Source organism: Stegostoma tigrinum, unplaced genomic scaffold, assembly GCF_030684315.1.
Source record: "Stegostoma tigrinum isolate sSteTig4 unplaced genomic scaffold, sSteTig4.hap1 scaffold_55, whole genome shotgun sequence".
NCBI classification, from domain to species: Eukaryota; Metazoa; Chordata; class Chondrichthyes; order Orectolobiformes; family Stegostomatidae; genus Stegostoma; species Stegostoma tigrinum.
This window is the reverse complement of record NW_026728483.1, coordinates 1617335-1635868: the sequence shown is the minus strand read 5'-3', so window position 1 is coordinate 1635868 and position 18534 is coordinate 1617335. Positions and strand designations below refer to the sequence as shown.

At 44.1% G+C, this 18534-nt stretch overlaps 1 protein-coding gene across 4 annotated transcripts in view; it reads left to right on the top strand.

Moving 5' to 3' along the window:
• Positions 1–18534, top strand: part of LOC132208866 (utrophin-like) — a 249157-nt gene that overhangs the window by 157529 nt on the left and 73094 nt on the right. The window contains exon 2 of one of the 4 annotated variants that reach the window (XR_009444974.1): positions 14547–14815. The exons of 2 other annotated variants lie outside the window; for them this stretch is intronic. Coding sequence is in view for 1 of the 2 variants with exons in the window: in XM_059644180.1 (XP_059500163.1) it covers positions 14547–14857 (311 nt within the window). In the remaining variant the exon portion in view is untranslated. Of the gene's footprint in view, positions 1–14546; positions 14872–18534 lie in introns of those variants that run through there. One more of the 4 variants, XM_059644180.1, reaches the window with a different exon arrangement.

Genomic DNA, 18534 nt, shown 5'->3' with positions numbered 1-18534 from the left:
TTCGGCCCTCGATGTTGTGCCGACCTGTCGTACCAATCTGAAGCCCATCTAACCTACTCTATTCCATGTATGTTCATATGCTTGCCCAATGACGACTTAAATGTACTTGAAGTTGGCGAATGTACTACCGCTGCAGGCAATGCGTTCCATACCCTTACTACTCTCTGAGTGAAGAAACTACCTCTGACAACTGTCCTATATCTTTCACCCCTCAATTTAAAGCTATGCCCGCTCGTGCTCGCCGTCACCATCCTAGGAAAAAGGCTCTCCCTGTCCACCCTATCTAACCCTCTGATTATCCTATATGTTTCAATTAAGTCACCTCTCAACCTTCTTCTCTCGAATGAAAGCAGCCTCAATTCCCTCAGCCTTTCCTCATAAGACCTTCCCTCCATACCAGGCAACATCCTAGTAAATCTCCTCTGCGCCCTTTCCAAAGCTTCCACATTCTTCTTATAATGCGGTGACCAAAACTGTATACAGTACTCCAAGTGCGGCCGCACCAGAGTTTTGTACAGCTTCACCATAACCTCTTGGTTCCGGAACTCGATTCCTCTACTAATAAAAGCTAAAACACTGTATGCCTTCTGAACAGCCCTGTCAACCTGAGTGGCAACTTTCAAGGACCTGTGTACATGGACACCGAGATCTCTCTGCTGAGAGTATTAGCGGTCCTCTGGCACCTTAGCTGTGGCCAGAAATGACTTGAAAATCTTTGCCAGGACCTCTGATATCTCCTTTCCTGCTTCATAAAGTCATGCAGTACAGAAACACGCTCACTTAATCAACATCAATGCCAACTAACAAACATCAAACTACTAATCCCATTTACCTGCACTGAGTCATTACCGACCATACGCCGGCCCTTTAAATGCTCATCTGTTGCTTCTTTAATATTGCAAGCGTACCTGCCTTCTCCACCTTGCCAGGCAGCATATTACATGTTTGTATCACTTTTGGTGAAAACACTTGCCTCAGATCCCCTCTAAATAGCTGACAGTTCACCTGAAATCTATGCCCTCTGACTTAAACTCATTTACTGGTTCTCACAATCAATCTATTCCTCTCATAATTTTGTATACGTCGATCAGCCTCCTCTGCTGCATGGAAAACGCACTTAGCCTATCAGTTTCTCCTGATAAAACTTGCATTCAATCACAAAACAACACCCTGAAACATATACTGTCAACAAACCTGGCCAACACCTCTGTCTCCGGCTTGCTACAGTGTTCCACTGAAGCCCAGCGCAAGCAGAAAGAACAGCACCTCATTTTCCACTTGAGGACCTGACAGCCCTCCAGACTCAATATTGAGGTCTGTAATTTTAGGGCCTAAACTCTCCCATATCCCAGCCCCCGCTACCCCACACACCAGGCTTTGTTACCACGCAGCCTGCCACGACACATTCCCTGTTGTTAGTGACGAACAGTCCCCATTCACAACTGTTCACCCTCCCAGCCTGATTGTTTGCAACTCCTTTATCTGTCCACCTGTCTTTCTCTCTCTTTGGGCTCTATCCTATTGTTTACTCCCTACACTACCCTCCTCCCTATTTTCTGCATAGAAACCGATGTTTTCCCAGCCACCATCAGTTCTGGGGAAGGGTCACCGGACTGGAAACCTAAACTCTGTTTTCTCCTCCAACATATGCTGCCACGCCTGCTGAGCTTTTCCAGCAACGTTGTTTTTGTTCGTCATTTACAGCATATGCAGTTCTTTCGGTTTTTATCAACAAACCTGTCAGACTCACCAATGCTTTGAAATGCTCCCACTTGTTGCTCAAGACCCTGGGCTCCAGTTGCTCCAATAAGAGGCACCTGCTGTACACATGGTCATGCAGACCAGCAGGAGCACTCAGCATTTGACATGTAGTGTAGGATGCACCAATCATGGGTCAGAGCTTAATTCCAGGCATACCTTAACTGAACAGAACACTGATCTTTGCTTTTAATTTATTCATCCGCCTGCTCAATTGGAGGGAACACAAACCAGTGTTCCCACTCAGGTCTCTGCTCGTATGCATGCTTTTCAGTGAGAGCCTTATCTCACCCGCTCCTCTCAATAACATTCTCTGACCGTCACTGGGCCATCACCGGCTCGACTCAGTAAAACTGACTGACTGTGTCACAGGGCCCTCACCCGCTCCTCTCGGTAACACTGACTGACTGTGTCACAGGGCCCTCACCCACTCCTCTCAGTAACACTGCCTGTCACAGGGCCCTCACCCGCTCCTCTCGGTAACACTGACTGACTGTGTCACAGGGCCCTCACCCTCTCCTCTCAGTAGCACTGCCTGTCACAGGGCCCTCACCCGCTCCTCTGTTGCATTGACTGACTGTCACAGGGCCCTCACCCGCTTCTTTCAGTAACACTGCCTGTCACAGGGCTCTCACCCGCTCCTCTCAGTAACAGTGACTGACTGTCACAGGGCTCTCACCCGCTCCTCTCAGTAACAGTGACTGACTGTCACAGGGCTCTCACCCCCTCCTCTCAGTAACACTGCCTGTCACAGGGCCCTCACCCGCTCCTCTGTTGCATTGACTGACTGTCACAGGGCCCTCACCCGCGCCTCTCAGTAACATTGACTGCCTGTCACAGGGCCTTCACTCCCTACTTTCAGTAACACTGCCTGTCACAGGGCCCTCACCCGCTCCTCTCGGTAACACTGACTGACTGTCACAGGGCTCTCACCCGCTCCTCTCAGTAACACTGCCTGTCACAGGGACCTCACCCACTCCTCTCGGTAACACTGACTGACTGTCACAGGGCTCTTACCCCCTCCTCTCAGTAACACTGCCTGTCACAGGGCTCTCACCCGCTCCTCTCAGTAACAGTGACTGACTGGACAGGGCCCTCACTCCCTACTTTCAGTAACACTGCCTGTCACAAGGACCTCACCCGCTCCTCTTGGTAACACTGACTGACTGTCACAGGGCTCTCACCCGCTCCTCTCAGTAACAGTGACTGACTGGACAGGGCCCTCACTCCCTACTTTCAGTCACACTGCCTGTCACAGGGCCTTCACCCGCTCCTCTCGGTAACACTGACTGACTGTCACAGGGCTCTTACCCTCTCCTCTCAGTAACACTGCCTGTCACAGGGCCCTCACCCGCTCCTCTCGGTAACACTGACTGACTGTCACAGTGCTCTCACCCGCTCCTCTCAGTAACAGTGACTGACTGGACAGGGCACTCACTCCCTACTTTCAGTCACACTGCCTGTCACAGGGACCTCACCCACTCCTCTCGGTAACACTGACTGACTGTCACAGGGCTCTCACCCCCTCCTCTCAGTAACACTGCCTGTCACAGGGACCTCACCCGCTCCTCTTGGTAACACTGACTGACTGTCACAGGGCTCTCACCCGCTCCTCTCAGGAACAGTGACTGACTGGACAGGGCCCTCACTCCCTACTTTCAGTAACACTGCCTGTCACAGAGCCCTCACCCGCTCCTCTCGGTAACACAGACTGACTGTCACAGGGCTCTCACCCCCTCCTCTCAGTAACACTGCCTGTCACAGGGCCCTCACCCGCTCCTTTCAGTAACATTGACTGACTGGACAGGGCCCTCATGCCCTCCTCTCGGTCACACTGACTGACTGTCACAGTGCCCTCATCCGCTCCTCTCAATTACACTGCCCATCACAGTGCCCTCACCCGCTCCTCTCAGTAACACTGCCAGTCACAGGGCCCTCACCCATTCCTCTCAGTAACACTGCCCATCACAGGGACCTTACCCGCTCTTCTCAGTAACACTGCCCGTCACAGGGCGCTCACCTGCTCCTCTCAGTAACACTGCCCATCACGGGGCCCTCACCTGCTCCTCTCAGTAACACTGCCCGTCACAGGGCGCTCACCTGCTCCTCTCAGTAACACTGCCCATCACAGGCCCCTCACCTGCTCCTCTCAGTAACCCTGCCCGTCACAGGGCGCTCACCTGCTCCTCTCGGTCACACTGCCCATCACAGGGCCCTCACCCGTTCCTCTCAGTAACACTGCCCATCACAGGGACCTTACCCGCTCCTCTCAGTAACACTGCCCATCACAGGGCCCTCACCTGCTCCTCTCAGTAACACTGCCCGTCACAGGGTGCTCACCTGCTCCTCTCAGTAACACTGCCCATCACAGGGCCCTCACCTGTTCCTCTCAGTAACACTGCCCATCACAGGGACCTTACCCGCTCCTCTCAGTAACACTGCCCGTCACAGGGCGCTCACCTGCTCCTCTCAGTAGCACTGCCCATCACAGGGCCCTCACCTGCTCCTCTCAGTAACACTGCCCGTCACAGGGTGCTCACCTGCTCCTCTCAGTAACACTGCCCATCACAGGGCCCTCACCCGTTCCTCTCAGTAACACTGCCCATCACAGGGACCTTACCCGCTCCTCTCAGTAACACTGCCCGTCACAGGGCCCTCACCTGCTCCTCTCAGGAACACTGCCCGTCACAGGGTGCTCACCTGCTCCTCTCAGTAACACTGCCCATCACAGGGCCCTCACCCGTTCCTCTCAGTAACACTGCCCATCACAGGGACCTTACCCGCTCCTCTCAGTAACAGTGACTGACTGTCACAGGGCTCTCACCCCCTCCTCTCAGTAACACTGCCCATCACAGGGCCCTCAACCGCCGCTCTCAGTAACACTGACTGACTACCTCAGGGCCCTCACCCGCTCCTCTCAGAATCACTGACTGACTGTCATAGGCCTCTCACTCCCTCCTCCCGGTAACACTGATTGCCCGTCACAGAGCTCTCATCCGCTGCTCTGAGTAACACTGGCTGACTGTCACAGTGCCCTTAACTTGCCCACTTATCTGAATTAGAGACAATATCAATGTGGTTGCTTTATGAAGTACAAATACTGTGAGAAATTAATGTCATAATCAAAGTGAACTTGATTAGTAAGAGATTGTGATAGACTGTCTTTATTTATTTCATATAAGTATGTTATTACTGATTTTATGACCTGAAGTCACAGCCGTATTAAATCAGCTTCCCTGCCTCTGTTCGTAACACATTGATATGAAGTATTTGGTGACGTTCAAAATTGATCCCAATGTTTCCTAATCAGATTTTTTGAAAAGTCAGTGCCAGACTTTGTGCATAACAATACCAGACACCAGGTTTATAGCTTAAACAAAAGATTTTACAATTTATTAACAATATGTATCTTTTAAAAGAAAGTTAAGCAAAAAGGTATTCTGATGAATGCCCATGACTTAAACATCATCTTCTTTGATTCTAGCCCCCATTCTAACAAAGACAGAAAGACAGACAAACAGATATAATTAAGGAATATATTAAAGGGAAAAAAATAAATCAAGTGTAACTGGCCAGTTTACTTAACCAGACTGCATGATCTTTAAAACGGAAAGCCCTGTGGATGCTGTAAATCAGGAACAAAAACAAAGCTGCTGGAAAAGCTCAGCGGGTCCAGCAGCATCTGTGAAGGAAACAAAGTAAAATTTCAGATCTGGCGACCCTTCCTCTGATCAGTTCTGAGGAAGGGTCACCAGATCTGACATCGTACCTCTTTTTTACCTTCACAGACGTTTCCAGACCTGCTGAGCTTTTCCGGAAATTTTGTTTTTGTCCATCATCTGAAATCTCACAGTCAGATGAGATAGTATCTTCAAGCTAAAATCTGAACAATCTACAGATGCTGTAAATCAGAAACAAAAACAGAAGTTGCTGTAAAAAACCAGCAGATCTGGCAGCATCTGTGGAGAGAAAACAGAGTTAACATTTTGGGTCAGATTACCCTTCCTCAGGATTCCTTATTTCTAAGTAAGTGTCACAGGATCGGAAACGTGAATTCTAACTTCTGTCCATAGATGCTGCCAGACTTGCTGAGCGTTTCCAGTAATTTCTGAGCTTCTGTCTTGGTTTCTGAAAACACTGAGCTATGCAAATACCTTTCAGTAGGCTTTGGGGGGATATTTAATTATTACTTGTAACAGAGGACCTCTTCACTTAGATTAAGTTGATAATGGGAGGACAACCAGTTGGCAATCAAACCTCTGTCCTGTAGCTTTTGCAGGGACAATCCTTCTGATTTAAAGACAGTTCAATATTGGTTTCTCTTTGTTAGTGACACATCAATCGAGTTTTAAGAACATAGAACATAGAACATTACAGCACAGTACAGGCCCTTCGGCCCTCGATGTTGTGCCGACTACTGCGCTGGCAAAAGAACGTTGTTCTGAAAACTGGCTTATGTAGCACATCATGCAGGGTCATAGGCTTAAAATCTACAGTACAGAAGAACATTAGACCATAGTAGGTACAGGCCCATTTGAGCCCTCTCCATCATTTAACCAGATCATGGATTAGCTTTGACCTCATTGTGATTTTATTGCACCATTCTTTGATATCTTTCATATTTAGAGATCTATAGTATTTTGTTTTGAATATAATTAATGTTTAAGCCTTCATAGCCCTCCTGGGTAGAACATTTCAAAGATTCTAAATGAAGAAGTTCTCGTTCAGCACAATCCCAAAAGTCCTGGTTCTGGACAATCAACAACTTACTACAGCCAAGAGAAACATGCTACATTTGTCCTGTCAATCTCTGAAAGAATTTTGTAAAAGTTAGTGAGATCATTCTCAAAATCTAAAAAATATAAGTGCAGGCCCTCTCTATTTAATCTATCACTCAGGATATACCAACAAGGGTAGGTCGCTTGACATTTTCAGACTAGTCCACTATTCAATACGATTTGGTTTTAACCTCAATTATATGTTCCTGCATATTCCTTAGCATTGAACTCTGCCTTCAATATATTTAACAATTGCGCATCCATGGCCATTTGAGGAAGAGAATTCCAAAGGCTCAGGGAAAAAAAGGATTTTCCTCATAGCTGTTTTAAATGGGTGACAGGTTCCTTATTTTTAAATTACGACCTCACGTTCTAGATTCACTCACAACAGCAAACATCCTTTCCACAGCCACCCGGTAAAGTCCCCTCAGGATTTTGTCTGTTTCACCTCAGTCATGTCAAACTTCAGATGATATAGGCCTGATTAGTTTTTCCTCATGAGGACAATCTCCATCATCCCAGGAATCAGAATGGTTAACTTTCCTTACACCCATTTTGTGGCAAATATTTCCTTCTTTTCTTGGAAGAAGAATTGACCTGCAATTAACTTCCAGACCTAGCCTCAGAAACAAATATCAAATTGTTTCTTCTTTTTTCACATAAGCTGCTGCTCACAGTCCAAAGGTCACTCTCAGCTCACAGTTCACAGCTCCAAGCCAAAAATGATAATGAACTTAAGTACTAGGAGGAGTAAGACAATTCAGCTCCTCGAGCCCCGCTGTTTGATACGATTGTGGTTGATCTTATCTCTGCTGCAACTTCAGTTTCCTACCTGCTCTCCATAATTCTTGAATCCATTATGAACTCAAAAATCGTTCTATCTCCTCTTCAAATTTGCTCAATGTCACAGCCCCCCAATGCCCTCTCAGGGAGTGAATTCCAGAGATTCATGACCCTTCCAGCATAGAAATTTTTCATCAACTCTTTAAACCTTCTTCCCCTTATGCTAAACCTATGACCTCTTGTTCTATTGCCCGCATGAGGAACCATCCTTTCCATGTCAACTTTATCAATCTGCTTGAACATTTTATATCCCTCAATTAGATCCCTTCTCATCTTTCTGAACACCTGAGAATGTAGGCCGAAACTACTCTGTCTGTCTTAAGACAGGTTCTCGTCTCTGGAATCATCCTGGTGAACCTCCACTGGACTGCCTCCAATACAATGACATCTCTCCTTAAGTAAGGAGACCAGAACTGTACACAGGGCTCCAGGTGTGGTCTCACTAATGCCTTGCATAGTTGCAGCAACCTTCTTTTGTATTTTTATACTCGCTTTCTTTAGCAACAAATGCCAAAATTCCATTTGCCTTCCTTAATACCTGCTGTACCTGCTTACTGGGTTTCTGTGATTCATAAAACTAAAAAAAATGAAGGTTTCAATGCTGTTAAAATGAAATCCATCCAAGTAAAATTAAAATAATGATAAGAGAACATTAATAGAAAGTGAAAACATTTTTCTCTCTCTGGAGAGCAATATTGAACAGCCTTCACATAATAATGTTATTTGTGAGCTTGGATTCTATACTGGAGGAATGCTGCGCAAGTTTTAAGTTTGATTTGTACACCTATACCGTGTGCAGTGAGAAGGACAAGAGGTGGGTTTTAATCTAATAATTTTCTGTGTTCTTCTGTTAAAAATACACATAGGCATCCGCTTGTGAGCACTTTCAGTAATTGAATACCACAGTAAAAAGAATGAAAATTTATCTCACCCTGGGATCTGAATTGTCCAGTATCATCATCAACTGGGATCATAACACTTGTCATTTCAAAGGCCAAACCTGATATTACCACTCGATTCCTCAACTAAAATGGAATTTGATTCATTCAATGTCAAACATCAATGACCTTGATAGTGTGTAGTAAATTACAAAGTGAAACAAAATAGCCCTTCACCATTTTTCTTGTAAAGCAAATCCATCGTATTCAATTGTTGTAGTGGTATAAAACACCAGTAAGTCACACATTGCAAAGTCCTCCTGAATGTGAGCCAGACATTTACATAGATCTGTGGTTAACCTCAAGAGGCAACCCAATCTTGTATTTGTTTCCTGTTTATGACTTTTTAGGCCACTTTTCTGACAAGAAAGACTTCACCAGTCTCCTTAAACAGCTGAGATCAGACTAAATACAAAGCTCTATTTTGTCCATAACCTACCCTTGATCAATGCTAAAGAAGATAACGCTAGCATTTAAATAAAATTGTATTTATAGAATCATAGAGTGACACAACACGAAACAGACCTTTCAGTCCAACTAGTCCTTGCTGACCATAATCCCAAACTAAAGTAGTCCTGCCTGCCTCCTGCACTCGGCCATATCCCTCCAAACATTTCTTATTCATGTACTTATCTGGATGTCTTTTAAATAGTGAAACTGTACCCACATTCACCAATTCCTCTGGAATTTCATTCCACATATGAACAATCCAACAACATGGCCCACTATCACTCGTATCCTTACATACAGATAAGGAAGGACACCACTTTGATTGGGACAACACATCCATCCTAGGACAAGCCAAACAGAAACATGCACGGGAATTCCTAGAAGCACGGCATTCCAACCGGAATTCCATCAACAAACACATTGATTTGGAGCCAATCTACCATCCCCTGAGAAAAAGAACAGGAAATGACATCACCAACCCAAGGAAACCTAACCAGATAAATAGAAAGCGGGACATAACACCAGCGCTTCGTCGGAGGCTCACTGATGATGTTACCTAGAATGGTGACGAAACGTCTGAAAACGAATCTTCCAGCTCAGCGAGCAAACTCACATCCAGAACCTCAACCTGAGCTACAAAGCTTCTCAAAACTCATTAGAACAATCCTCTGTGTAAAAAGATTGCCCCTCATTTCCTTTTTAAATCTTTCTCCTCTCATCTTAAAAATATGCCCCCTAGTTTTGAAATCCTCCACAGTAGGGAAAAGACATTTGGCGTTCACCTTATCTAGATCCCTCATTATTTTATGAACATTCATCGGGTGACCCCTCAACCTCCTATGTTCCAGTGAAAAAAGCCCCAGTCTATTCTCACCTTAAATCTCAAACCATCCATTTCTGGCAACATCCTGGTCAATCTTTTCTGAACCCTCTCCAGCTTAATAATATCCTTCCTTGAACACTGACCAGAATTGGACACAACAGTGTAGAAGAGGCCTCACTAATATCCTGTACAACTTCAACATGGCATTCCAACTCTTCTCCTCAAAGGTCTGAGTAATGAAACACCTTCCTAACTACCGAAAGAACTACAGATGCTGTAAATTATGAACAAAAACAAAGTTGCTGTAAAAGCTCAGGAAGTCGGGCAGCATCTTTGAAGGAAAAAACAAAGTTAACGTTTCAGGTCCGGTGACCTTTCCTTAAAACTGGCATTTCCCCTCTTCGCTGTCGACTGTACTACCGATTTTGGTATCATCTGCAAGCTTACTAACCAGGCCTTCTATATTCTCATCTAAATCATTTATATAAATGACAACCAAAAGCAGACCCAGCAATGATCCCTGTGGAACACTGCTGGCAACAGGTCTCCATGATGGAAAACTTCCTTGCATCACCACTCTCCATCTCCTGCCTTTTATCCAATTTTGTTTAGTTTCTACTCAATTAATATTCCAGTAATAAACATGCCTGATGAGTGGCGGAATGGTAACCGCACCCAAAGTGTTAACGCTGCTTTTTTTTCCCCATCACAGATGTTGCCAGACTTGGTGAGCTATTCCAGCAACTTTGTTTTAGTTCCTGATGAGCTGCGACTTTGTACTTGACTGACTTCCAACATCAAAAGTTCTAAATGTTGGAAGAGATTGGTTAACCTTGACTTCCTAGCTTGAAAATGTGCCTTTTATGCAAAGAAACTGTACTCTGGGACAGTGGTTTTGCAGATTTACCTGCAGTCCCAGCTGTGAATCAGAGTTGAAGAAGTTGCATGCACTGATGAATAGGCAGCTGTTTATCCTCTGGATGGAATCCTGTGGAAGCGACGAGGGTCTAGGCCATTGACTCGAGAACTGATGAGGGAACGGCTTGCCCCAACCATCTTCCCTTCAGGGGAACACCAGCCTCAGGTCGCTGCCCTCAAGGGGTATGTCATCCTGACCTTGCTCCTCTCATGCGTCGGCAGCTACATCTTTCTCCCCTCTGGCACTTAATAGACCGGCGGCCGATCTGGTGCGATTTCATTCGTCATGAGCTGTTGGCTAACCAGAACCCAGCAGGTGTACTGAGCAGCAGTGTCACTTGGGAGGTGATGATCTCTGTTACCATGGCAACCAACCTACGATTATTGCTAGATCTCGGGCCAGGATTGAGTGAACCACCATTAGCACGCCGCTTCCCCTTCTTGATGTTGCACATTGAATGCCTTTGAAGGCCTGTTACATTTCTTAATGGTGACACCCCTGCCCACTGTTGAGTCAATACCAGTTGTTGTGGGATGATGTATGTGTGCGTCAGTTGCTCAGTTAGGGACTTTAACTCGCAACGAAGTTGGGAAATTATGTAGAAGTCTTCTCACCATGGATTTAATCTGGCTCTAAGCAGAATTGTAGGTGGTACCATCCTTCTACCTGATTAAATGTCCTCTATTTCCAAACTTGCCACAACAGAAAGTACAAAATACCGCTGTTTTTGTTCTCAATTCATGGTTTAATTTTGCAATCAGTGTCGGAAGCAGCAGATTAGTTCAGTCCTTGTGAAATTGAAGGCAATGCAACAATTTAATTGGTCACTTTTTAACATGGTAGGTTCTCAAACTGAGGAAATGGTGAATGTTGTTGATCTTTAATGCAATATAATGGAGGAGAGAAAAATCTGGACTACAAAACCCACAGGAAGAAAATTATAATCTGTCAGTGCTGCCTCCATGAGAACAATGCCAAGTAAATACCCGTCCCCATATCGAACAATAGAAGTTTCCTGCATATCAGAACATACCCATTGAGTGGGGAACTGACGAATAATGCAGGAGCACCATCGGATTGAAATACTTTTATTCTAAGGATTTCAGAACATGCTGGGATTTTTATTGCAAGCAATACTTGTGATGGAATATTCTTTTAATGTCAAAGTGCTGCAACAGTTTGGAAGAACCAATATTAAATGGATATTATTGCAGATAATATATGTGAATGAAATAAAATTGTTTGCTTAAAGTATTTTGTAATTGGAATTGAATGTCACATTTTTGTATCTTAGTTGTCTTCTGTTTCTTATTTTTATAGAGCAGGTATTGTCCTGGTCACTTGTAATGCTGCCAATTCAAGATTAACTACATGGATGGTCTCTATCAGTTGCTGAATCCCCGATGTCAGTTTGTAATCCTGAATCCAATATTGTCACTTCATCTTTCAGTTCTGTTTCTAATCAAAGTTTGAGATCAACAGCTTTCATTTTACTATCTGGAAGTCAATTAGTGCAGATTTTGTTTGTAAACCAGCGTTCTGTATGTAAAACTGCCTTGTTTAATTAGATTAGTTAGTTGAGATTCATTTTAGTGAAATGAATCCTAACTAAGCTTCATCTCTTCCTCATTCTGAACACATGCTATGTCACGCAATGGCTATTCAATTTTGCATTGGTGCCGGTTCAAACCATGTGTATTCCAACTACGCATTGATACAGATGAAATAGTACCATTTCCTTGTTCGTACCATTCTCACCATACAGTGTTTCAGCATTTCATTACGTTTCTGTGTACAGTTCTGAACCAGTCCCCTTGCCCCTGAGCTTGCCAAATGTCTCAATGTTGTCATGACATTGTCAAAGAATTCATTCCTTGGTAGATTCAGAGATAAATTAATGTAAACTAGTATGTGTTAATGCCTCTGCTGTAATCGGGCGAAACACTCAGGCCATTGTCTTAATTTTTCTCTCTTGTATTTTTTTGAAATGTTGACCATGCCATTTGCTCCACTTACTGGGATTGGACTTGTTACAGAAGTGCTGAACGTCAACTTGCCAAATACAATTGGCTAAAAAGTCTGAGGCCCATCAGTCTCTTGAAACACTTTTGCTGTGCAATCAACATTCCAACATTAATTGACAATGAAAAATTGCATACGTGCTTCAGAAGATTCGATTTGAAACAGAGATTTGTGAATATGAATGGAGCTATATATGTCTCCATCTCGGGCACCAACCTCAAGTCCACCTGGACTATCTCCAACACCTCCCTCACCTTCCTGGACCCCTCTATCTCCATCTCAGGCAACCACCTAGAAACCGATATGCATTTCAAGCCCACCGACTCCCACAGCGACCTAGGATACACCTCCTCCCACCCACCTCCTGCTAAAATTCTATCCCCTATTCTCAATTCCTTTGCCTTCGCCGCATCTGCTCCCAGGATGAGGCATTCCATTCCCGTACACCTCAGATGTCCTCGTTTTTCAAGGAGCGCAACTCCTCCCCACCCCCCCAACCCCCCGCAGTGGTGAAGAACGCCCTTGACCGTGTCTCCCTCATTTCCTGCAACTCATCCCTCACACCCTGCCCCTGCAATAACCACCAAAAGAGAACCCCCTCATCCTCACATACCACCCTACCAACCTCTGGAGACAACGCATCATCCTCCAACACTTCCACCATCTGCAATCTGACCTCACCACCAAAGACATTTTTCCTCCGACCCTTGTCTACTTTCTGGAGAGACCACTCTCTCCGTGACTCCCTTGTCCGCTCCACACTCGCTTCCAACCCCACCACACCCGGCATTTTCCCTGCAACCACAGGAAGTGCAACACGTACCCCCATACCTCCTCCCTCACCCCCATCCAGGCCCCAAGAAGACTTTCCACATCAAGCAGATGTTCAACTGCACATCTACCAATGTGGTATACTGCATCCGCTGGACCCGTTGTGGCCTCCTCAACATCGTGGAAACCAAGGAGAGACTTAGGTGTTCTGCAAAGCAGTCCCTATGCTCGGTTCACAATAAACAACTGCGCCTCCCAGTCGCGAACAATTTCAACTTCCCCTCCTATTCCTTAGACGACATGTCCATCCTGGGCTTCCTGCAGTGCCACAACAATGCCACCTGAAGGTTGCAGGAACAGCAACTCATATTCTGCTCGGGAACCCTGCAGCCCAAAGGTATCAATGTGGATTTCACAAGCTTCAAAATCTCCCCTCCTCCTACTGCATCCCAGAACCAGCCCAACTCGTCCCCGCCTCCCTCACCTGTTCTTCCTCTCACTTATCCCTTCCTCCCACCTCAAGCCACACCCCCATTTCCTACCGACCAACCTCACCTCTTGACCTGTCCATCCTCCCCGGACTGACCTATCCCCTCCCTACCTCCCCAACCTACACTCACCTCTACTAGCTCAATCCCACCTCTTTAACTTGTCTGTCTCCTCTCCAACTATCTTCTCCTCTATCCATCTTCGATCCGCCTCCCCCTCTCTCCCTATTTATTTCAGAGGCCTCTCCCCCTCACCCGCCCCCTTTTCTGATGAAGAGTCTAGGCCCAACATGGAAGCTTTTGTGCTCCTAAGATGCTGCTTGGCCTGCTGTGTTCATTCAGCTGCTCACTTTGTTATCCCTATATCTCTTAACAACCTCATTAAGTGAGTTCTTGAGTTAACTATGCAGGGTAGACTTAGAGTTTATCATTCTAACTTGCCAGCCCTGAAAGATGAAAGTTGGTTTATGTTGGATGCTTGTTTCATAGCTACGAAAGATATCCTGAACGGATTTTTCATGTCTTTTGTTGAGAACTTTACCCATTTAGTCACTCTAATCCTTTTCCTTTTTTAAAGTTTCCTTGGTAGTCATAAATTTTTAATGAATAAAATCTTTAGTCTGATACTATATATTCCCAATTTCAGGAGAAAGTCCAGAGAGACCTTTTAAAGGAAAGGGTTTTAGAAAGAAAACCGAAGTTCCATTGATCAAAGTCATGAATAGTTGATAAATTATTTGCACTTCATATTTCCAGAACCTACCCTGGAAGAGAGAGCCCAGAGAATTGCCAAAGCTGTCCGCAAACAGTCAATAGAAGTGAAGGAAAATTGGGAGCAATTGAAAACCCGTGCGAGCAACTGGCAGAAACAGGTGGAAAAGGCGTTGGAGAAACTTCAAGAACTGCAGAAAGCTCTGGATGATCTTGAGGCTCATGTGATAACAGCTGAGGGGGTCCACACTGATCAGCAACCTGTGGGTGACCTGCTTATTGACTCATTGCAGGGTCACATTGATAAAACCACAGTAAGTGCAATTACATTACACTTCACTTATGAACAGATGTAACCACAATGTTGTATCGAGACGATCAGTAATATGAGTACTTCAGTGATATTGATTGAATGGTTGTTAATTTCATTTGCAAATTAAAACTTAGTTGAGCATGCCTTCTGATGATATCACATCGTTAATATTAGTATAGTTGAGGATTCTATTAGTCAGTGACATCAGCTGAGTTATCTACTTGTTGCCATGTTATCGTGATTAAAGGAAAAGTCTTACCACGCCATTTGGCGACTCCTTAGAGAGAGACAACTGGTTATGATTTAACCAGAAGATTACCATGCCTCAGGCAAGTAGAGGGTTTGAGGCGAAGATCATTTGTGGTAAGCTCACTGGTGTGGCAATTGAGCCCTCTCTTGCAGGGGATCACTCTGCATCACAAACCAACCGTTCAGTCAACTGAATTTGAATAGAGTTTAGGATTGGAGAGCAATCCATGCATTTGTATTTTTTTTAATGAATGTTTCTCACTGGCAAACCTTTTAAAAGCCAGCTCAGCCATACAGGCTAGATCAGTTCTTGATCTCAGCTGAATTTTTTGATCTCGGGTGAGTCAGCGTTAGGAGTTCAGTGATTGGAATGAATTCACATGAAGTTAGCGAGAGGGATACTACACGTGAATAGATCAATGTTTTGAAAAGAGGATGAGATATGAGCAAAAGTTTAACTGATGTGGAAGACCAGCCAAAATCATCATCAATGGTGGAGCAGGCTTGAGCGGCCACGCAACATTGAGCTGCCGCTATTTGACTTGTTCTGTGAAGAGGAAGGAAAATGGTCAAAGTGTCAAAAATGCTGAAGACCTCATCATTCTACAACCTCAAAATTTGATTGTGTTCAGTATATTATCACTACTGGTACCCCTAAATCCTGGTCTATCATCTCAGCAACTCTACTCTGCCCAAAAGCTGGTTACTTGTGACATTTTTGAAGGATCTTCCCAAGTCTGAAAATCATTTTTGTGTTTGTAGAATCAGAGTTGGCGTGTGGAAGGAGGTCTTCTGGCATATCATAGCTCTTTGAAATAACTCCCCAATTTGTCCCCCTCTGCTGTGCAATGACTTCAACCACTTATATAATCTCTTTAATGGATGGAAACTTTTGAAGGCATCCGGAATGAGTATTAACGATCCCAGAATACAACTGAGCCTTATTAAGTTCTTAGTTCTGATGATCAAGAGCTTGATCAAAGAGGATTGTTTTAAAAAGTGCCTTAAAACAGGAAAGGTACAGAGGCTAAGAGGTGGAGGAAGTCTCTTGTTGGGTTTGAAGCCTACAAAATTAAATGTTTGGCAACCAAACATATCCTGAAGTATGGTCGGACTGGTGGAGATTATCCAAATAGCGATAGGCCATTTAAAATCAAGAGTGGGCAAGAGGACATAATTAGACGAGTGCAGATACCCTGAAGTATGGTCGGACTGGTGGAGATTATCCAAATAACGATAGGCATAGCCAAGGAACAATTTGGAAACAAAAATGAGAATTTAATAAAATTACTGTTAATACTATCAGTTAGGTAGAAAGCACAGAGAATAGGATTTGGTTCAAGATGAGTCTCAGGCAGTGGAGTTTTGACGACCTCAAGTGTTCAATGGGCAAATGTGGGACTCTAGCAGGGAATGCATTGGAATTGTCAGGTCCGGAAGTGAAGTGGTTTCAGTTGAAGGTTTCACTGCTAATGAGCCAAGACAAGAGACAGCTTTAGGGATTGCATGAATGTGTGGTCGGACGTTCATCGTGGGATAAACAAGATGCCAAGGTTGTGCTGAGACAAGCGTAACATTACATTGTTGCCAAGGAGGAGTAATGCACTCAGTAGGTCGTGAATAGAGATTGGTGTGGGGACCACAAACAGTGGTCTTCCCAGTTTTAAATTGTTGTCTCTACAGAGTTCCGCAACTTTATGTTCTGTTCAAAAGGCTTCACTGACAAGGAAACAGAAGTTAGCCATTTGTTTACTTGTCAATATATCCTGATTTTTCCACCATGTTCTCCAATTATTTCCAAAACCTGTGCAGTGTACTAAGTGAACCATTCAAACCTTAAAAGGAAATGTTAAAGTTGTGGAATATAAAGTTAAATTTATTTTATTGAAAATTGAAATAAATTACATGAGGGTTTGACCAAGACTGAAAGGAATTAGATGGGACACCAGATGAATAAAACAAGCAGTAGTAAGGTGGTATTAGCTGGATGTTCCTGAAGAAAGAGAACGCAGCCAACCTTTCTTCCATAAGGGGGATTAATTGTGTGGTGTCAGACACAGTTGATTAAATCATTCCTTCTGCCTTTACTGCCTGACTGTACTATGGTTGTAATATTTACTTTTTTAAAGGCTCAAGGTTAGACATACTTGTCATTTTATAAATTTTAAGAAGTTGGCTTATTGTCAAGTCACGGTAGGATTGAAAACACATTCTATAAGTGTTTGCAGTCAGAAGTCACATGACACCAGCTTATAGTCCAACAGGTTCATTTGAAATCACACAAGCTTTTGGAGTGCAGCCCCTTCATCAGGTGCAGTTAGTGAGGTGACCACAGCTTATAAGCAGAGAGATCAAAAGATCATAGAATTGGCGTGAGTGCAGTCTCAGATAATAACTCTATACAGGTGACCAAGCGTGTCAGAGGCAAGCAAAGTGTTTATAAAGTCAATGTCAGTGCTGTGCTGTCATGATAATCAGGCAGCGCAACAGGAATGTACAAAAGGTGACATCTCAGGTCAGACTCTGACTTGTAGTTTCGAGGCTTGTGTTCAGAATCTGTCTTAGAGTTTTAACCTTTATTTCAAAAGCAAGAATTTGTAAGATGCCACACTGACTGACTGTAACTACAAGTTGTGTGCTTCTTCAACAAAATATCTGCAAATAAACAAACATCCTGGATGAAGACTTATTATCTGACACTCCACTCACACCAGTTGTCTGCTGTTTTGATCTGTCTGCTTATAAATTGTGTGCCTGTGTGTTTTCCTCTCTGACCGTACCTGATGAAGGGACTGCACTCCAAAAGCTTGTGTGATTTCAAATAAACCTGTCAGATTATAACTTGATGCCATGTGACTTCTGACTTTGTCTATCCTAGTCCAACACCAGCACCTCCACATTATAAATATTTGGAACCAAGTCAGTGCAACAGGTATACGTTGAACATTTGACTTCGGAAGGATGCCTAGTGCTGAAAAATTCATTAATAACAAAGGATTTCTCCATTATGCCATCTATCGTAACATGCTGCGTCTCACAGTCATAATGAAAGGATGCCCACTTTAATTCAGCAGCGCCAACAACAGTTATGGATATTTTTAGCATGGGAGGAGGCCATTCAACCACTTTATCTGTACCAGCTCTCTCCCAGAGCAACAAAATTAATCCTTTTCTTGAACTCGTTCCACATATTTCACAGGATTGAAATATATAGGTACATAGTTAAGAGATTTTAACATCAAGTGAGCAGTTCTCGCACTACACCTTGTCACTAAAAATTGAAAACGTGACTTACAAAGAGTGAGTCTTTATTTTGTTCTGTTGTGATGATGAAGAAGATGCAAGTCCAAGTGCTGGAACTGGCCTCTTGAACTTAGAAATTTTTAAATGTGTATAAAATGAATTCCGTGTGCATCTACGAAAAGCAGTTTTATGGAAGGAAAAGGTACCAAAGAAGATTTGGTGTATTGT